Raw genomic sequence first — 22,917 nt, forward strand, 5'->3', positions numbered from 1 at the left:
GAAAGTGAATTCTCTGTATCTGGCCTCAGGGGTCAGGCAAACCACCATGCTGAATCATTCACTTGTGTAGCATTAGTCCTCAAGGACAAGTACTCCTGGGAGGAGACTTATACTTAAATAGCAGGTCTAATGAGGTGCTTTGTATATTAATCTCTTTGGAATATAGAGGCAAGAGGAGTCATTGAGTGACCCCACTCAACAGCCCTCCTTCAGTCTGAAAACTACCTGAGCCTCCTCCCAGAGATAATTATTCTTTATTTGTATCTTTAAAAAATTTATATTGCTTATTTGTTTATTAGTGCATATATGTGATATATAGTGAATCCATTCACTGTGTGCATTTGGTACAGATACGTATTGCATCTTTTGCATTTTAAATTCCACTTCCCCTCTTCTTCCTTCTGTCTCCCTCCATCCCAGGTCGCCTTCCAGACTGCAAAGGGTATATTTCCCAGTTTCTTATCTAACTATTACTTATATTTTATTTTCCTCTTTACTTTATTTATTCTTTGGTTTTCTCATATAAGTGAAACTGCAATGAGATATTTCTGACCAGCTCCCATTGACATGTTTAGTCTGTTCTCCCTTGCTGAGGATACATCTTCCAACTTCAATATTCAGATAAGATGCTGAATATCTGTGCTTTTGAAACCAACCAGGTGAATTTTATCCTAGGAACCATTGAGGAAAGCTAAGAACCAAGGGAAGGGGAATGCTATGGGACACAACCACCCACGATGCACCTCTCTGTTGTGTTTGATACCTTGTACTGTACATTTGCGTCAATACTCACACTCCTTTCCTTTGCTTAATCTCATAATCTGTAAATGAACAGGGCCTATTTCCTTTGGAACAGAATCTGTACCTTCTCAAACATTATGATGGTTTCAAAAATATTCTGACATTTATGTGTATTCTTGTGAAGGTATTGGGCAAGGATTCTGATGATTCTCTTAGTTGTTAAGGCTGTGGTGATAACTAAGTACCACAGACAGAGGTGCTTAATAGTAGAAATTTATTTTCTTATTTTAAAAGCTGGAAGTCTAGAAATCTGGATATCGGTAGTCATGGTTTTCTAACACATTCCTGCTGCTGCTTGTAGCCCATTCATTTTATTCTGTTCACCCCATTTCCTCCGAGATTCATCAGAAACATGGAAGCTAGAAACCAAACAGTCATTTCAGAATTACTTCTCCTGGGACTGACAGATGACCCACAACTTCAGCTCCACATCTTCAACCTGTTTTTGACCATGTACTTGATCACCATCCTGGGAAACCTGCTCATCATCCTGGCCATCAGTTCTGACTCCCACCTGTACACCCCCATGTACTTCTTCCTCTCCAGCCTGTCCTTTAATGACATCTGTTTAACCACAACAACGATCCCAAAGATGCTGCTGAATATCCAAGCCCAGGATCAGAGCATCACTTACACAGAATGCTTCAGTCAGGTTTATTTTGTCTTGGTTTGTACTGTCTTGGAAAATTTTCTCCTTGCAGTGATGGCTTATGACCGCTTTGTGGCCATTTGTCATCCACTCAGCTACAGAGTCATCATGAACCCCCACCTCTGTGTCCTGCTGGTTCTGTGCACTGTGATCATTAGTGTTGTGGATGCCCTGGTCCATACTCTGATGTTGTTACAGCTGTCCTTCTGTGCAGACCTGGAAATCCCCCATTTCTTCTGTGAACTTGCTCAGCTCATCAAGCTCGCCTGTTCTAATACCCTCATCAATAATATCCTGGTATATATTGTGGCTAGCCTATTTGCCGGTGTTCCTGTTTTGGGGATAATTTTCTCCTACATTCAAATCATGTCCTCTATTTTAAGGATGTCATCATCAAAAGGAAGGTATAAAGCCTTTTCCACCTGTGGGTCTCACCTCTCTGTTGTGTTCTTGTTTTATGGGACAGAATTTGGGGTGTACATCAGTGCTGCAGTTACAGATTCAATGAGGAAGTTTTCAGTTGCTTCAGTGATGTATTCTGTGGTTACTCAGATGGTGAATCCTTTTATCTATAGCCTGAGGAGCAGGGACATAAAAGAAGCCTTGAAGAAACTCCCTGGTAGGATAACTTCTCTTCTATGATGTGTCATTCCCTTTGAAATTGTATTTCCAGAGGAAGTCACAATGACAAGATTCCTAGAGATTCAGGATGAATGATTTTTTTCACTACAGTAACTTAAAATTTTGAGATGACCTAATGACCAGATGACTTAATCTTGCCTTGAATCCTGCCATTGCTGTAGGTCTATCTCTTTTATCTTTGCCATACCATTTCAATTCACTAAACACAAGATCTTTGCTCAATTTCCATAGAAGAAAAGCCTAAAGCATTGTAACTAGTTTTACTAACAAAAGATTTTTTTGTGGTGCACTTTTAGAAGGGGCAGGTTGGAAAAGTTGGACCACACAGGAAAATTAAAGTCAAGCTGTGATCTGGTCTAGAGAATTGTTTCCTCATCATTTTGTTACGTCCACGAGAAATGAATCCTAGTAGAAATCCTCTTTTGTGGGAAAGAAGGTGACATTTATATCCTGTGAAGTAATTATTTGAGTAGAATGTATCTTTTTAAGGTAATAGCACCATTTTCCATACTCTGTTTTACCACGCCATAATATTTGCGTTTTTGATAATGTTCGTGATTTGAGATGATTGTGAGATTTTTACCCATTAATGAATAAGCACAGTCATCAATAAATATATTGCTTGCATAGCACCAACAGCATGCACAATATTTGGCTTCCTAATTCAAGAAACTGACTTAAAATCTGTATTTATCATTTGATATGCATATGAAATCTTTCAGTTGCACCTCTGAGGATGGATTTAGTTGAAATAAGAAAAAATAAAGACACTAAAGTAGGTCAAAGTATTCAGATAATCATATTGAGTACATCAGAGTTCAAATGTGCATCCAGGCAGAAGCCACTGGGGTTCTTTCATTCTTCCATGAGTGAGTTTCATTCTTGTGCCTTTTCTCTTTCTGGTCATGGGACACCACAATCAATTTTAGGTGTCTTATTTTGACCTGGTACCCAGAGATACAAAGATGACTAATGAATTAATGGGAAATCTTTTGTTTATTCTTCATCTCTCAGAAGATGTATGACAAGTCAATATTGAAAGGAAATACTGTAAAAATCTTTAAAATAAACATGTAAAGTGGTGAGTAAATAAACTGCAGTAAAATAAATACCAAATGTTGAAGCCACCGTGTTTTGTGTGTGTGTGTTTATATGCACGTGTGTGCACACTAGGGGAAAAAGTTCCTTTTCTTTTTGAGTACCTCCAATCTACTAACATCGCAGTTAATCATTTTTGTAAGTTTTTATATATTGCTAGTATGTTGAAAAATGAGTCAGTACAAAGTTATGTTTGACATAATAAAATCATAAAAATAACTACTACTTCTGATCTTCTCATAATGCAGGGGTAATCTTTATAAGTTGCGATTCATAAACTGTTTTATAATTGACATGTAACATTGGTACATATTTCCTAATGGGGTAAAATATGACAAGTGATCCAATCAGGTTTATTACAATTTTTAACTTTTCAAACATTTATCGCATCCATGCATTGGTAATCTTTAAACAAATTTCCTCTAATTATTTTGAAATACATAGTAAATTGTTGGAGACTATACTTACCATGATTTACTATGAAATGTGAGGACTTGTTGCTCCTGTCTAGATCAATCCTTTTTCCCCACTCTTCCTATCAGTTGGGACTTCTACTCTCTACTTTTATGAGATCAAATTTTTTAGCTTCCATAACATGAGTGAGGAAAGGTGGTATTCATCTTTCTGTCCCTGACTTCATTCACTTTACAAAATTTCTTCTAGATTCATGCACAAAGCAGCATTTTGCACAGGACTGAATAATTTTTCTTAGTGTATATAAATCATATTTCCTCTACTCATTTTTCAGTGTGTGAACACCTTCATTGATTCCATATTCTGGCCACTATAAATAGTGCTTTAATAAACATATCTTTGTTTAAATGATTTTCTTTCCTTTAGAAGTATACCCCAGTGCAATCTCTGAATAAAATGGTAAGTGTATTTTTACTTTATAAGCAACTTTGTCCTGTTCTTTTTGATTTCTGAGACAGTCTTGGTGGAATATTTGGTATTTTATATGGATACTAATTATATACTCTAACATATTCATTTCTTCATTGTAGCTCAAATCTATCCTCTGTGGTTTGAATGTGAATAATGATGATAGTTGCCTTTGTTTTATATTCTTGATTTCAAAAAGGATTCATTTAATATTTAACTATGCAATATTTTATTGACTTTATTTTTATATGCCCTCTACTTATTTAAAATAGTTTCTTCAATTCTCTCTTTGTATTTTTTATTATCATGAATGGATATTACTTTTTTTCAAATATTTTGTCTTCATCTATTGACAAAATATACAGTAATACTTTCTACTTTACAAATAAGCTGAATCATATAGGGGATACCTAATGTACACATTTATGCATCCAACCATGAATATATTATATGTATTCATTTATCAAAATGGAATGAAGCACAGTATTGCCTTGCTGTATTTACATTGATAATATAATGCTTCAAAAGTGATAGAAATCTTGGTATATGGAGCATTCATCCATGAGAGAAAAAATAGATAACACGCAAAAAAAGACAAGTGTAGTAGGTATTGGATTGTGACACTGTGCCTCCTGTCAGGAAGGATGGAATTCTCACCCCAGCTATTGGGAGTACTGCTGGCAGACAGCCCAACCCTCTCCCCTCTCGTTCTCCTTCTGGGATTGCTCAGTAGAAAAGATTCACTGCAGCTACAGCTATTTGCCCTTCCCAGGACTGCATCAATGACTAAACTATGCAGTCTTGAGACATGACTTTCAAGTCCTTGATGAAACTAAAGGTGCATCTTCATCTCCATAACTCCCTGGTGGGTCAAAAGCCACTGCCTAGGATAGGGTCACAGCTTACTTTATCCCTCATCCTCACCAAGGTTCCTTCTCTTATCTCCCTCAGCATTTCACTCCAGGTGCACACCCTGATTTCACCAGCAATCTCTATTTCAGAATCTTATTTCCAAGTATTTCAACCCAATGGAATAAAAAATTATGGCCTTTTAGATGATGAGAAATGCTATGAAGTATATGTTTTAGGAAACAGAATGAGATCATGTAAAGGTATAACCATGTTATAGAGGATGAGAGGTGTCACTAAGATGATGGCATTTGAGAAAATCCGAATATAATTAAGGGAATGTTGTGGTGATGCAGAGATTGGAGAAATATTGTACATTTTGGCAAAACTGAACTTATCAGAATGCAATATAGTCTTGCATTCCTTGTTGAACTTCTATTTCTGATATTCTGATAAAAATCTTGCACAAAGTACATAATGATGTCCTTTTCATATACCAAATTTCTCTATATTTGGCATCTATATTGGCCTGGCTGTTTGAAATGATATGTAGCAGGTGCCTTATGTATATTTTCTGAAATTGTCCTTGAATCTTGAAACTCTCCAAATGATGGAAAAAATGGCTATCTGTTCAAACTCTGCATGTGGTGATGTTCTTTGGAAAGTTACACTACTGATAACTTTAAATTACTTTTGCTTTCAAGACAATTTACTTGTCATAGATTCTTCAGAGAAATATGTTCTGTTGTAAGTGCTCTCCTTAAACACAACACTCCCACAAGTTCATTGCACTAATTAACTGCTAAATAGATCTCTAGAGTCTTCCTTGTCTGTCTTCCCAATCATGCTTTCTGATTGGATTCTTAGCTCATTCCAGTTATGTCCAATGTATATGAATTTATTTTTAAACATAAATAGTATTCTAGACATCTCATCCTACTTTAGGGTGATGTTGTAGGCTCATTCTTTCTCCTACCACAGAAAAACACCCCAAAGAGGAGCTCTGTGCTCATTGTCATTAATTTTCATCATCTAATATTTTTCTGAGGTGCATCTAAGCACTTGGAACTGATTTATCATGTGGAAGTTTCACAGTTGCTCTAAGAAATCACTAGTGAAATATCTGCTGCTAAATTCATTTATGACTCATGTTGCTCTATGACATAGAGCATACCACAAATCCAAATCCCTAATTAAACATTTAGGGTATTTACTACCTTGGAGGCTTTTCTTAAATTTTCAAGAATTCTAGTGTATAACTATGAATGTGAGCAGCAGTCAACTCATGAGTTCACCCATATTTCTCAAATAAGTTCTACTTCTGTCTTTATTAACTAATCCCCTAAAACATTTTGTTCTCATTACATATAGAGATGAACCACTTTCTTACTTTAGAATCTTTTGTTTCAGTCATCATGTCATATTTGTAATATTTGTTGTATTCTGATCAGCATACTTTTATAGTATTTCTTCATGTTTCTGTTTTATTTTGTCTTAAATGGGACAACTTTGTTTTCTAAGCCCATTGAAGTATTAATACATTTTACGTGTTTTCTAAAAACATAATGGTTAAACTTTGAAGAAACTCATTTCTATCTTTCATGAATTTAAAATTATATATAGTAAGTTATAAACTCATGGTGATGGAGTTTAAATATTGTACAATATTTTGGCAAATATATGACACTATAGAAGTTTTGAAATATGGAAGGTTTTTAAATCAACAGTATCATGGAGCATCAGTTCCAACAGTGAAATTATGGTCAAACATCTAACTGAATCTACTGAGCATATCATGATATATGGTCATGTCTTCTCTTGGTGGTTTTGTAAATGAGCTAGCATCCAACTAAAAATATGAAAAGGGGGAAAGAGGAGGAGGGAACCATAAAATGAATTAAGATATGTTATGTTCATGAACCAACCTTCCATGGTAAATGCAATCAATATCTTCTACCAACATAGACTAACAAAAATAAAAATAAATGAAGAAATGTAAATTCAACTCATAATCTCCTTATGTGAAGAAAACTATTGAATATATTATGACAAAATTGAAGAAGGTAATGGAATTAATATGAGAAAAAGAAAAAATGAAAACAAAGTCTTTGTAGATAGGCAGGGGTGGAGTTGTTGAAGGGAGGTCAGGGGAATGGGGAAAAAATAAGAACCAAGATAGATTATGTACAGGTGCACATTTCCAATGATGAATGTCATTTTATTGTATACCTTAAATGTACCGATAAAATTAATTTTAAAAAACAAAGAAGGTATTTGTCCCACTTAATCAGTTATGTTCCTGCCTATGTTTTTGGACATTAACAATGATCATAGAACAAAGGCTAGAATTCTCTGTGTTAAATATAAAGAACAAAAATTAAGCTTCATTCGACACCAATGATACTCTAGAAAACATGCCCCTAAATGCACTTTATAACATTGGTCTAATAATTGCAGTTACATTATTCACACTCACAAATATAGCATAAATATTTCCATTTAAAATAATAATCAGGCTTCCAGATAACATGAAATAGGTGGAGAAGCCTTAGTCTGCAACCAAGAGAAACATGAATTTAGTAGAGAAGTAGTATATGCTATGTGAACAAGGTCTGTCAAATGCAGATGACAAGGAACAATACAGGATACATAGTGTTGTACACCTGAGCTCGGGGGTCAGGAAAGCCATTATCCTGAAATCTTCACCTTCAGAGTTTTCATCTATGATGGATTAAAGTGATAGCAAAATATCTGGTCTAAGGAGGAGCTTTGCATATATAAGAGTTGAGTTGTGAACTCACTCAGCAGCCCACCCCAGTCTCGAAGTGACTGCTAATATTCCTCCCAGAGAAGATCCAAGAACCCAGTCACTCATTTAGTCTATCTGCATTTCATGAGGACACAACTTCAGTATTCTTCAGTACTCAGGCAAGCTGCTCAACATTGTTCCTCTGAAACCAAACAGGAAACACGGGGTTTTGTTTCAAAATGAGGGTAGATATTGTATAAGAATTTCATCTCGGTTGATGCAAGAGGAGAAGAGAGAATAAGATGATGATAAACGTGTCTCTCATGCCTCTCTTCTCTGTTGTTTTTTTGACACATAAATGTATGAACCAATAAGCCCCCAGGCCTCATTCTATCTTTCCTTACTCCACAAGGAAATATCCCACTTCATTCAGAGCAGAAATTTTCCCCTTCTCAAACTTAATTCTTGCTACTAAATATTCTGTCACTTACTTGTATTTTCAGGCTGGTATTGGGCATGGGATTTTGTAACTATGTTACTAGGGCTAACATAAACAACTAAGAATGGGATACTTAACAGAAAATTATTTTCTCACAGTTTCAGGGGCTAAATTCCAAAGATCAACCAGGATAGCTCCTTGGAATGGTTTCTAGCAGATTCTTATGTTACACTGTTGGTGTTTGTGTATATATGTTTTCTTTCTTTTTCATATTTTCTTTTTTCATTTCATTAATTGTATTGGCACATTTTAGGTATACAATATAATGACATTCATCATTGGAAATTTACACCTTTACATAATCTCTCTTAGTTCTTGCTTTTCCCCATTCCCCTGCCCTCCCATTAACCTCTCCAGCCCTCCCTATTCACAGATTTTGTTTCCATTTTTTTTCATTTTCTCTTATTAATTCCATCCCCTCTTTCCTTTCCCTTACCCCTCAAACTTCCCCTTCCCCTTTGCCACTTTTCTTCCTATTTCACATTATCTATTATACCTTTTAGTGGTATATATGTTTTCATCTCATCACTTCTTTTCCATTAAATCTATACACATTCTGGAAAATGGAAATGAAACAGTTGTTTCAGAATTTCTTCTAGGACTGACAGCTAATTCAGAGCTGCAGCACCTCATATTCAGCCTGTTCCTGTCCGTGTAACTGACCATCATCTTAGGAAAGCCCTGGCCATCAGCTCTGATTCCCACCTTTGCACTCCCATGTACATCTTCCGCTGTAATATTTCTTTTATTGATATGTGGTTCATCACTAACAAAATCTCAAAGATGTTAGTGAACATAAAGACACAAACTGTGAACATCACTTGCACAGGCTGACTCTCCCATGTCTGCTTTATATTGCTGTTTAGTGGCTTGGAATATTGTATTCTTGCAGCAATGACCAATGGCTGCTATAGGTCCATCTGCCATCCACCAAGGAGCACAGCCGTCATGAAACCCCACCCCTGTATTCCACTGCTTCTCCTTCTCTTTGTCCATTAGCTTTGTGCACACCATGATGCACAGTTTGATGGTGCTGTGGCTGTCCTTCTGCCTAGAGATGGAAATCCCACGCTTCTTCCATGAACTTGCTCAGCTCATTAATCTCACTTGTTCTGATACTCTTCTCAACAACATTCTGATGTATGCTTCATCTTCCACATGTCTTGCTTTTCCTCTCTCTGGAATCATTTTCTCTTATATGTACATTGTATCCTCTCTCTTGGGAATGCCCTCCTCAGAAGGCAAGTATAAAACTCCCCCCCCACCCACCGCCGTGGGTCTCACCTGTAAGTTGTCTCCTTCTTCAGTGGGATAGTTTCTGCCATGTATATCAGCTCTGCAGTTATTGACTCACCCAGGAACACATCAGTGATTCTGTAAGGTACTCTGTGTTCCTCAAATGCTGAATCCCTTTATTTACAGCCTGAGGAACAGAGACATGATGCAAACCTTGAGAAGTCTCAGTGGTAGGACAGCTTTCTTTCTGTGATTTGTTGTTTGCTTTAGACTTCAGGTTAACAAGTTGGGCAAACTTACAGGATTCCTATGAGCCAAAATATCAGACTGTTTCCTCACTACCATCTTCACTTTTCTCAAATAATAAGATAACACAATGACCAGGTGAATTTTATCTTCTCTGGAGAAGTGAATTTTCATTGTGCCCAATTTTCTGATTTTGAGACATGATTTCAATTCTGTAAACATAGTTCTTTGTTCAAATTTCACAGTAACAAGAGATTTTTGTTTCAGAAAATTTTGTTGTGTTGTGCAGAGTTTTTGAAAACTATTTTTAACAGAACATGTTCATCATACATATTGATCACATTCATCATAGGGAATTTGTACCTGCACATAATGTCATAATTATTTTCCTATTTCCCTCCTTACCCTTCAAACCCTCTTCCCATTCTCACTTTCAAGAGATTTGGTTCTGTTTTTCCTTTCCATTCTCCTTTTTAAAATTTTCCTTTCCCTCCTCCCTCTCTCCCCCCTCCCTTGTTCCACTTCTCTTTTGAAAATTTTCTTACTACTTCCCAATATCTATCATCCATTTTGGTTATTTTTTAGGCTTTTCCTTTCTAATGCAAGAGAGTCAACTTGATATTTAAATATGTGTCTGATTTATTTCACTTAAACATATGGTGTCAAGGTGCACTTATTTACCTGAAAATGTCTCAAATTGTTCCTTTTTAGAAAAGACATATTAGAGAAACTCTATAGGGCCAAGGAAATATTAAAGCAAACTGTTGTCATATCTAGATAAGAATTTCCTCCTGATTGTGGGCTTTCATCCTGAGACTTACATCTTAGTGTCATTTCTTTTGTTCTTAGTGAACTTTTTACTGAGTGGCAAAAGATTGAATATTTGTAGCCTGGAAAACAATTACTGAGACATTTAGTGGTCAACTGTAGCCCCCTGAGGTAATGCTGTTATTGACTGCATGACAATTTGCATGATGAGATTATCACTGTGCTGAGATGATTGTGAAATAGTTGAAACTCCTCAGTGAAGGTAATTTTAGCCCCAGTAAAAAAAAAAGTCTAGCAGTAATATTTTGCAATAGAGTGATACCTTTCATTCCAAGGACTTCCAATGTATGGAATGTAATAATCTAGGGCTTTCATCTGTCCTCCACGAGGTGGCCTCTTCCTAAGCCTGGTCCTATCCAAGTCACCAGATGATAGCCACAAACCCAGGTGTTGTCCTGGACATGAGGCTGGAGAGAGAAATGTGAGATCCCTCCCTTGGATCAGTTCAGATAATTAATTTTCCTAATATAAAGTTGACCGCAAATCCATAGTGGATTGAATTTTGACCCTTCAAATATGTCCAGTTCCTTTTATACTGAGTTGGGATCAATTGAAACATTAAATAGGTGCATGTTACTTGTTTGAGAATAGATAATTTTCTGAGAAAATGTTTTTCCTATATTATCAGGGTGGGTCTTAAGTGCAAGTGTATGTTTCCTTCTGAGAAAGACAGAAGAGGGAAAAGAAGACACAGAGAGCAAGGAGATGTTCTAACCATGGAGACAGAAATTGCATTGTTGCAGCAAGTGTTTGACTACTGGTATTCCAATGATTTGCCCTTAAAACACTGTCATTTTCATGTAACTTTAATGCATTTCATCATCCTGGTGATATTCCTACACAATTTATTATATAAATGTGGATCTTTTTGACTTGGTTAATGCTCAAATTTAGCGAATGATCTTCATGTATTACTGTTACCCTCCCCCCCCCCGACCTCCAAGTCAATCATGGTGTGTTTAGTAGTTATGCATTCATTTTCAAGCCTCATAATTTTTTCCCATTGCAGGGATCCATCACAGGACCTTGCACTTGCCAGGCAGGCAAGTCACTGCTGAGGTACATCCCTAGCCCCTAGCTCCATATTTTTAAGTTATGTATTGTGACTTAGAAAGTCATATGCATTCCTAAGGATGATTAAATAATGGTTTTCATTTTTCTGTCATCATGAATAAAACTGCTTGAATATTCTTCTACTTGCCTTCCAAAGGAAAAGAAGGTAGTTATTAATTGGGTTGGGAATAACCGGCTATAGCAGAGTAACTATATTTTGGGGGTCATTTATATTTGGCGGTAGTTCCCAAGAGATTTTCAAAGTGACAGAACCATTTCAAATTCTCATTAAATATCCCCACTACTCCAGCCCAAAGCATATTCTGTATCCTGACAATCTAATGATTATAAAATACCATTTAATTAGTTTTCATTTTTCTTATGATGATTAGGATCATTTCATATATTGTGGACCATTTAAGAAATATGCATATTCATTATATTTCCACTGAGCTTGTCTTTTTGAAATCAATTCCTAATAGCACTTATCCACTTGTAATAGTAGTCTTTATTTTATATATTATATATTTTACATTATATATATGTATATATTAAAGACTTCTATATATATAGCAAATCTATTCTTTAGGCATGGATCTCCTTTAGAATGCATGCTACATTATTAGTAGATCCCTTCAAGTGCTTAGTTTTTAGATGGTTGGATTTGTTATTTTCCTCATGGTCTATACTAAGTAGGTCTTAATATTGAAACCCTTACTTTCCTCCATAAAATATTTATGATTTTGTCTTAATTAAAGTGGATCATCTGAAATTAATTTTTTGCCTTTCATGTGGAAAAAATCAAATTAATTTTTATTACTTAGCACTTTTTACTAGATAATCTATTCATTCACTCTAATGCCAGTTCAGGAACAAAGCATTGACAAAAAGTTCATTAAAAAAGCATTTCAATTCACTGTATATGTTTTCTGTACTTTTTTTCTAAACACTTAGAATTGTGCTATCTATCACAACACAAAGATTATTTGCTTTAGGGAAGGGTGGTGGGAGTGAAGGGCACATAGGTAATGGGGAAAAATAAGAATTAAGATACATCATGTTTGGGTACAAACACCCAATGATAAATGTAAATGTACTGTAAACCTAAAATGTACCAATTAATATATAAATTTTTTAAAAGATTATTTGCTTTAATAATTGTACCTCATTTTCAAACTAAACTAAGGTAGCTTTCTAGAAACTTGTACTTACAATCACATACTAAACAGGTTCACAGCATAAATATTTCTCTATTTATTTACAATTTTCTGCAACAATATGGAAAACTATAAAATTTAATTTAAATCAATATATGACATGTGATGAGTGACATTACACAAACTTAATTCTCAAACTTAAGATACTGTACCTAGTAACAGAGTTATCTAAGTGTTAGTGTTGGTGATCATAGCTATTTTTCTTAATTATTGTATGTATTATCATGATTTAGGTAACATTTTCATTAGTTTCAAAAATTAGTTCTATTGCAATGATGGATGATTAAAATGACATGGGATATTTGAATCATTTTGGAGGGCTGGGTCTTGCTGAACAGATTATATTGAATCATGCTTTTAGATTTCACTCAGTCCTATTTGCAGAGCATTATCCAACTGAGTCACTCCTCAGAAAGTTTCTGATTCTCCTCCAACTGTGGAAAAATTAATTAACCATGCCACAAAAGAGTCTGTGTTCCAAAGTGGGTTTAAGAATGCTCTGTTTTAGATGCACCATATTCAGAACATGATAATATGCTTCCTGGGGCCTCCATTTATAATGTTCATGCTTGAAGGAGATATTACATCTTACCTATTACTTGAAGATAAAATATTACACTCCTGAGATAATATGTACCAAATCTTCTTTATCTCAAAAGAAAGTAAGTGGTGAAAAATAAGTCATGGGGGATTCTACATTTTTAAATTTTGTTTAGCATATAATGGTCAATGTTTTAGAATGGTAGATTTCAAGTGTTGTATCAAAACCAGCAGAGGCAGCTTTTAGGAATATTTTAGAAGAGAAAACTTGAATCTTTGACCAACTTTCTGAATCTGGCACTCTAGGTGTGGAGCTCAACACTCTGATTTTTCCAAGTCCTCCAGCTGATTCTCATGCAATATGGTAGCACAGAATCACTATCATAAAACACAGAAATAATACTTTTGGTTGTAGTTTTCCTGTTAGCTTGTGATTTGGGGAAATTCTCAAGGAAAAATGTGGTGCATTGATTGATTTATATCCATCAGGACATATACTGAACAGGTCTTCAATGAGACAGACAAACCATGGTTGGTTGTTTTGCATGGTCTTCTGAATTTTTAAAACATATGATTAGTTACATTTATAAGGAAGTTACATTTTGTTCTTCAAATATACAGGCCTGCAATTTTCTAAATTTATTTTCTTTTCTTGCTTTGATAAGAGTATAAAGATAGCATCCTGAATGGAGTTTGGATGTGTTCACTCCCCTTCAAACTTAGGAGGACTTTGAGAAGAATTGATACAAGTTCTTAGCAAGTGTATGTCTGTAATCCCAACACCCTGAGAGGCTGAAGGTGTAGAATCACAAGTTCAAGCCCAGCCTGGGCAACATAGATATCTTAGAAAGACTGCATCTTAAAATTTAAAATGCTTGATTTAATTCAGCATAAAGGCCCTGGATTCAATCCCTAGTACTACAAAAAAAAGTCAATAAAATTTCTTTAAATGTTTGGTAGAATTCATTAGCAAGGCTCTCGGGTCTTGAATTTATTGCTGATTGGAAAATTTTTTATTACTGATTGAGTCTCTTCAGAATAATTATTCTCCCAGAAATGATTTATGACTTTATCCATCAATTCTGAATAAATGAAGGCACATCAAAGTTGTACACTATCCTAGGGCTTGAGATGCATCCATTTACCTAAAAATGTTTAAAGCTTATCCTTCTTTGTGGCAAAGTAGTATTCCATTGTTTATTGTATATAAGAAATGTTAATGAAGATACAGGGAAAAAGGAACTTATCTGTTTGTAGGAGTATAAATTAGTAAAACTACAATAGAAATTGTTATAGGGATTCCTCAAAAAACTAAAAATGAAGGTTCTATTTAACCCAGCCTACTTTGAGGTGTCTTCCATAAAATTTTAATAGCATCATATCACAGTTACATATGCATACAGATGTTGATAGCAGCACAATTTATAAAACCTCAGAAATAGCCCATATGCTCATGAAAAAATGAATAGATAAAGATAATGTGGTATTTGTTTGTATACAATGGAGTACTACTCTACCATTAATATATTTAAGAAATATTTTTCTTAGTATTGTCAAACTTATCATATGCTAGCAATATTATCATAATTTTTATATATACAGAGTCTGTCTAAAATATATACACACTTGAGGAAGAGAAAAACTTGTATAAATATACTAATACTAAATTTATTGGGACATCATGAGATCAATACAAGTTACCCTTGGCCTGTACAATTACAATAGATCTGCAAAGTGGTGGCCATGAATTTTTCAGATGTTTATTAGTTTTCTTTTCTTGAAATATGTATACATTTGTTGGCAGACTCTGTATATCTAATATATTTCTGTAAAATGTTTTCACTTAAAATTCAATTAGACCTTGTGATATGATAAACTAGGAAGAAACAGCTAAAATGGAAGGTACAGGCTTATTAGAAAAGTTTAATAGATTACGTGTCTAATAATTTTGATTAGTAATGACCGAGAGATGTGGATAATGCACAGCTGGAGTCAGGGTGAGAAAATCACTCATGTTACATTATTTCTCTCCATAGAGTTGGTATTTAAGAATATATGCTTCTGGGATCGGCATGGCTGCAGTGATTCTGGTAACTATCAGGTTAATGAGGAGCTTTTGATATTGACCCCTGAAGGATACAGAAACTTTAAGAGTGAGGCTGTGTAACCTCACTGAAAAGCTCTACCAGCAACAGCACTACCACAACAACAGCTGTGCTCTGACAGAGAATGATCTTCTTGGTGCAGAAGCACTGAGTCAGTCTGAGTATCCACCCGTCCTGAGGACAAATCTTTTGACTTTCACATACAGGTGACTTTCTGAGCACCATTCTTAGAGAAACCCTCTAGGTAAGCCAAAGTCTCTTCCTTTATTTGGAAATCAGTGAGGATATTGGAGTACAATTTCACATCCTTACAGAAATCTCTTGGATAATCATATGAGGTGGGTAGTGTGAGTTCACTGTGTAAGGGGATGGAGAAAGAGTAGCACATTGAGTGATTTCTTGGTCCTCATGTTTCACACCAATAGGAAGAAATGACCTGAATAACAACACCTGCAACAGAACCTTACATCTTGCTCCGTCCCTTGACCAGTGTTATTATGGTGCTGTGTTGTTCCATGTTTCATTAAATGGAGTAAAAAGTGCAAAGCATACTAAATCACCAACAAGATGATCTCCTTCATTGTTCTATTTTCTCAAGGTGGGGCTCTTAAATGTGGTGGTGTCCTGCACTTATGGATCCTAATTGGATGTGCAGTCATCAGCAAGGGGCAGTACATATAGCATCTATCAGTTTAAAAATGTTCAAGTAAATTGTGCTGCAAATATAGTGGAACAATCTAGTAGGTAACAAAAAATAAGGAGGACTACATATAACATTATCAGAAATTGAAATTATCTCAGGGCACAGATTGTAAATGACACACATATACAGTAGGGTTCTGTTACATGAAGATTTTAAAATACAACACCATGAAGAAGTTTTGAAGAATTGAATATTCAAGGAGAATGATGTATGCAAACTTAAAGTGAAATTTCCCTCGTGGAAAAAATTAAATTCATAAAAGTACACGATGACATGATGAAAAGGGCTTGAAACATGCCCTTACTATTTTTCACAGTAAAAATTTCTAAAGAAACCCATGGGGAAGAGTATGGCATTTTGGTTGATTCTAGGGAGTGTCAGCCCTTCAATATTTCCTGGAGCTTCTGTAATGCATGGATAATCCTTAAGGAAACTGTACACACTTGCAGAGTTTCAATTAAATGTACATTTTCCTCATGTAGCATTTTTCTGATATATTTCTAAATTATACATAAGCTTTGTACAACATGGATCTAATTATTTTGATATTTCTTTCATTCTCATTGCAACATATTTTATCATATGGTGACGCCAAATGAATATTGCCATCATTGAAATTTCTTTCCTAACATTTTTACTTAAGATCTCCAAAGGTAATTTGTACCTATATATTCTTTACTGATAATGGCATTGCTCATGGTACAGATTTTCTGTCTTCCTTTTTTCTTTCTTCAACTACCCAAGCCATCACTACCATCTGATTGGTGAAAAGTGCAGTAAGCTATCGCTCATGAAAGACACACACAGACACATGTTCACACATACACAGACACAAAAGATTGGAAAAGTCCATTGAGGGCTGACCTTACCTAGAACTATATAGGCTGCTTTTGCTCAATTTATTTCTCATAGCTTTGAAATATCTCTGAGAGGATTTTAATACTGAGAATTGGGGGTATAATTACAAAATAAATATTATGCATTTAACATATGTACAGTGCATACTGGAGAAGCACACACTGGAAAGGATCTCCATGCTGCAGCCAATGAACACATCCATTAATCAGTTTCTCTATACAAATGCAAAATATCAAGTTAAATTTTTTCCCATTCTAAAAACAACTGCTAGAGGATAGAATAAATTAAGAGCCTATAACTCTCATTTTTCACCAAATGATCATTGCTAATATAGCTGTTCTTTCATTTCCCCATGGGGAGAAACAGCAATGCTCAGAGGGGACTCACCTATTAGAATGCCTGAATATCTGAGTCCAAGTAATTTTCTTAAGTCACTATCTTCTAGAAAGGAAGAATTCATTTTTATTTTGTTTCATAAGAGGCTCTGCATTTTACTTTTCTTAAATTTAGTTAGTAGTTCATTTGCTTTTTAATTTTATGTAATTACTGGTTTTCTGACTCATTAAGGGAATCTTTTCCTGTAGAATTGGAAATACTGTTTTCAACACAGTTATCTAGCTTCTCCTAGAATTAATTGCTAAAGCAAATCACTTGAGTTTCCAAAGTAGGATCTTCTCAGCTTCAACTCTAAAGTCAGTGTTTTCAAACACTGCTCATTTCCACCTGCATGTCTGTCTTCCACATACTTCAGCTCACTTAATGAATAATGGATGCCATACTTTGAAAGCAAGAAGAAATTTGGGGAGTTATTTTCAACAAGAAACTATTACAATTGTAAAGGAAATTAATCAGAAATACAGAATCATTTAGAAATGCTGATTCTGTATTATCCAGGGGATTTGCAGAGCTGATTCAAGAGGATCAGCTCAGCAGTCGCACAATGAGTTCTTTAACGTAGGGTTTACCAAACTGTGTAGATTTTTCCATGACATATGCTTATAGTTCCATGAGTCTAAAAGATAAACTATCTCATCTGTAAATTGGAAAGACATTCGGGTGATGGTGGGACTTCCAAAAATGAGACACCATTGCTTCACAACACACCATTGCTCCTTTACCCTGGGCTGTGCCCTGGTTCATGACCTGTTTGGATTCAGGCCACACTACAGGAGGTGAACATCAAGCAGGTGATCAAAGCTTTGCCTGTATTTTCAGCTACTCAGCATGGATTACATTACTGCCTGACCTCTGCATCCTGTCTGATGAGCAGTAGCTTTAGGTTCTAAGAGGACCTTGAACTCTACCTTGAACAGTGCACGAAAAGGACCAATGTTCCAGGCTCCTCAAGACAGTCTAAAGGCCAATAATACATGGTGGAGCTCAGCTGCTGATGCTAACGCTGGAAAAAGGATGCAAATAGTGATTAAAAGTAGATAAATCTGTGGATTTCTCCACAGAGACCATAATAAATCAATCGCATGTAGACTCATACTAAACTCTTTCAGTGAGTGACAAATGAAAATTAAGCTTCACTTGCTAGCCCAGGTTACATTGGCAAGTGAGTTGATGCATTTAAATTGTACCATTATATCTGATGACAGGGTTTAGGTCAGAATCCAACCCTAATTTTAGTTTGCATGAGACTTGCACATTAATTTATTTACTTGATTATGTATAATGAGTTGTGTAATTATTTCATTCTATACTACATTGCAATAATAATAGAAATAAAAACACAACACAAGTAAATAGACTTGAATTATCACAACTTGCTCCTCTTCCCATAGTCTGTGAAAATAATGTCTTCTCTGAAATTGGTCCCAGTACCACAAATCATGGGGACTTCAGCTCTATAAGAAAAATTTGAAAATTTTATTGTCACATTTCCTTTTGTTACAAGGATGGACAGAAAGAAATATCCATGATTTATGCTTTTTTAAATTCCATGTTTTGCTACCATTTTGAAAAAGCATGGGTAATCAATAAAGGAAGTAGGAGTTAGAAGAGAGAGAAGAAAAGTAGAGGGAGAAGGGGGGAGAGGAAGATGTGAATATTCACGTGTGTTTGCAATGTGAATTCTTACTTGTTCTTTATTTTAAGGCACTGTTAGAATCACTTCTGAAATGTTAAATTCATGGATAATATATTCTAAACATGGAATGCTATTCCTTCTTCCTAGAGTGCCAACAAGAGATATCCATAGTGGTATCAGAATTTTCATTTCTTTCATGCACAGGAGATGATGGTATGCAGTCCGGAACCATTCGTTTCATTTTATATTTACCATATCTTCTCCACAGATTCACCAACAACATGATATTCAAAAAACAATCATTTGTCTTGGAATTCCTTCACCTAAGACTGACAGATGATCCAGAACTGCAGCCACTCATGTTCAACCTATTCCTGGTTATCTGCCTGGACACCATCCTGGGAAACCTGTTCATTACCCTGGCCATCAGCCCTGACTCCCACCTCAACACCCCCACGTACTTCTTCCTCTCCAGCCTGTCCTTCAATAAAATCTGTATAAGCACTAACACAATCTCAAAGATGCTAGTGAACATCCATTATCAGGATGAATCAGTTACAGAGGCTGCTTCTCTCAGCTTTGTTTTGCATTAATTTTTGGCTGTTTAGAAAATTGTCTCCTTGTAGTCATGGCTTATGACCGCCATGTGGCTATTTGTCATCCTCTGAGGTATGCAATCATCATGCACACCTGCCTCTGTGTACTACTAGTTCTACTCTCCCTGCTCATGAGCATTGTGCACAGCCTACTCCACTGTCTAGTGGCACTGCCACTGTCTTTCTGCACAAATGTAGAAATCCTGCACTTCTGTGAACTTGCTCAGATCATCAAGCTGGCATTTTCTGACACATTTGTCAATGCCATGCTGATATATTCAGCAGCAAATACATAATATGATGTTCCTCCCACTAGAATTATTTTCTCTTATATTAAAATTGTCTCCTGTACTTTAAGAATGGAGTTCTATTCAGTCATACAGAAAGAGAAACTAGAGACATTTATAGCTAAATGGATACATATTGAGTCCATATTATTAAGTAAAATAAATAGGACACATGTATAAATACCAAGCAGTTTCTCTGGTGTGAAATAACGAAAGTGTAAATAAGAATTAAAATGATTAAAATGAATAATTGATAATTTGAAATAGGAAGAAAAGATCAAAAAAGGTAGGCAAAGTGGGAGAGGATGGGGAAAGGAAAGAAGGGAAAGGAAAAATAAGAAAAGGAAAAAAAAGAAACAAAGTCTCTGTAAATAGAGAAGGGTGGAGGGGGTGAAGGGAGGACAGGGAATGGGAAAAATATAAGAACCAAGATATATATTGTAGAGGTACACGTACCCAATGATAAATGTAAATGTATTGTATACCTAAAATGTACCAATAAAATAATATAAGGAAATAAATAAATAATTGGCCAAAAATGAAAAAAAATATGCTGTCTGTTGGGGGAAGGTATAAGGCTTTATCCACCTGTGGGTCTCACCTCTTTGCTGTTTTCTTGTACTATGGCACAGCTTCTGGTGTGTACTTGAGTTCTACATTTAGTAACCCTCCCAATAACAATGCAGTGGCTTGTATAATGTATATTGTGGTCTGTCAAGTGATAAACCCTTTTATCTACAGTTTGAGGATCATGGAAATGAAGACAGATCTGAGGTGTCTCATTACTTGGAAGCCTTTTGTATGCTGGGGTCATGGGCTTTGAGTTAGTGTTTCTACAAAAGCACAAAATGAGAAAAATAGAGGCTGGACAGAAGCCTAACTCTGTGTTACAAAGATCTTTCAAATTGCCCACATAATATGGTATCTATGCTCATTTCAACTTGTACTTTGTGCCTCCATTGATTTTCCAATTCTATGATATTTGAAAAATGATTTCAACCTTTAAACTCTGTTGTGCTGCTCTGACTCATTTAAAGAAAACCATGAATTGAATCCTTAGTTTCAAAAAAAATTTTATGCATCAGTTTTGCAGAGGTAAAGTTGGAGTAGTTGAACTGAATTAAACCTGCACTGATATCTGGAGACAAGCTTCTGCATGGTCCCATAGATAGAGCCATGATTGTTTTCTCCCACCTGACATTAAGGAACTAGACACTTATAATCCAATTAATTACTGACACTTTCTTCAGACAACTGCATATTTCTGGATTCATATTACATCTTACCTACTCATTCTTCCAATTCATATAAGATTATATCTCAACAATTTGAGGTGATTTTGAGATATTTTAGGTTTTGAACCTCATTAGTAAAAATATTTTACTTCTCATAAGAAAAAGAAATATTTACACAAATATGCTTGGACAATCAAGGGAATTATTGTTCATTATTATGACTTCACAAGGACAATGCCTATTATCCAGGATTGGTTCTACACAAAGCCCTTCATGAGATGGCTCCATTCTAGGATTGCTCTCACAGTCATCAGGTTCTATAGCTTGAATCTGAAATGCCCCCAAAGGCCCATGAGTTAAACTTTTGGTGTGGAGTATTTGTTGCTTGAAAAATTGTTGTGTCTTTAAGAAGTGGTATCAAGTAGGAGGAAATTACCTCACTGGGGGCATTACCTTAAAGGACATAGTGAAAACAAAACCTCAGTACCATGGGAACTAGCACAAAGAATAAACAACTGAGAGCTCATCTTACTAAAATGCTTCTGCACTGCAAGAGAAACCACCAACAGAGCTAAGAAACAACGTACAATGTGGGAAAAATGTTTACCAGCTGTACCTTAGACAAAGGATTACTATCAAGAATATATAAAGAACTGAACAAAACCAGACCCCCCAAATTCAAAGACTCAATTAAAGAATGGACATCTGAAATGAACAGACATTTCTCAAACCAAGAAGTAAAAGCCGCAAGTAAATATATGAAAAAATGTTCAACATCACTGGTCATTGGAGACATGCAGATGAAAACAACACTGAGATTCCACCTCACCCCAGAAAGAATGGCTGCTTTAACGAAATCAACCAATAACAAATGCTGCCAGCTGTGTGGGGAGAAAGGAACACTTCTGCATTGTTGGTGTGAGTGCACACTGATGCAATGACTGTGGAAATCTGTATGGAGCTACCTCAAAGAACTTACCCTATAGGTCCCATTTGACCCAGATGTTCCCCTGCTGGATGTATTCCCAAAAGAATCATACCACAGCAATATATGTGCAACAATATTTATAGCAGCACAATTCATAATAGCTAAAGCTCAGAAACAGCCCAAATCCCCATCAAATGGAAACTGTGTAAAGAAGATGTGGATTTTTTTTTTAAATGTAGTACTATTCAGCAATAAAGAATGAGAAACTAGAGACATTTATTGCTAAAAGGATGCATATTGAGGCCATACTTTTAAGAGAAATAAATAGGACACACGTGTAAATACTGAATATTTTCTCTAGTGTGAGAAAGTGAAAATATAAATAAGGATTAAAATGAATAATTGATAATTTGAAATAGGTAGAAAAGATCCAATGGGGTGCAGGATGTGGGAGGGGAGGGGAAAGGAAAGAAGAGAAAGGAAAATTATGAGAAAAGAAAAAGAATGGAAACAAAGTCTATGCAAATAGAGAATGGTGGAGGGGATGAAGTGCACACAGGTAATGGGGAAAAAACTAGAACCAAGATACATCAGGTAAAGGTACAAGCAGCCAATGATAAATATAGATGTATTGTATACCTAAAATGTACCAATAAAGGAATTCAAGGAAAAAAATAAAATTTTACAAATATTTTGGAAAAAATCCTTATTTGTTAAAAATGTACATTCCCTTAGGTAAAAAAATTGATTTTTTGTCAAATAAATGACCTCCTAGAGCTATTTTTAAAAAGGACATTGGGCCAGAGATTTACCCCAGTGGCTCCTTGGCCTGCCTCGCAAGCTCAAGGACCAGAGTTCGATTCCTGGTACCAAAAAAAAAAAAA

General features: G+C 35.5%; 1 protein-coding gene and 1 pseudogene across 1 annotated transcript; both read left to right on the forward strand.

The window, feature by feature from the left end:
* Positions 1-1,147: 1,147 nt before the first annotated feature.
* On the forward strand, positions 1,148-2,092 carry LOC101712741 (olfactory receptor 7G2). The gene has a single exon (XM_013067793.3). The coding sequence runs from the start codon at positions 1,154-1,156 to the stop codon at positions 2,090-2,092; it is 939 nt and encodes a 312-aa protein (XP_012923247.2). The 5' UTR covers positions 1,148-1,153.
* Positions 2,093-19,268: 17,176 nt separating this feature from the next.
* Positions 19,269-19,879, forward strand: LOC147824747 (olfactory receptor 7G2-like; annotated as a pseudogene).
* The last annotated feature ends 3,038 nt before the right edge of the window (positions 19,880-22,917 follow it).

Source organism: Heterocephalus glaber, unplaced genomic scaffold, assembly GCF_053883595.1.
Source record: "Heterocephalus glaber isolate CG9 unplaced genomic scaffold, H.glaber_assembly_v1.0 deba00001532, whole genome shotgun sequence".
NCBI lineage: Eukaryota > Metazoa > Chordata > Mammalia > Rodentia > Bathyergidae > Heterocephalus > Heterocephalus glaber.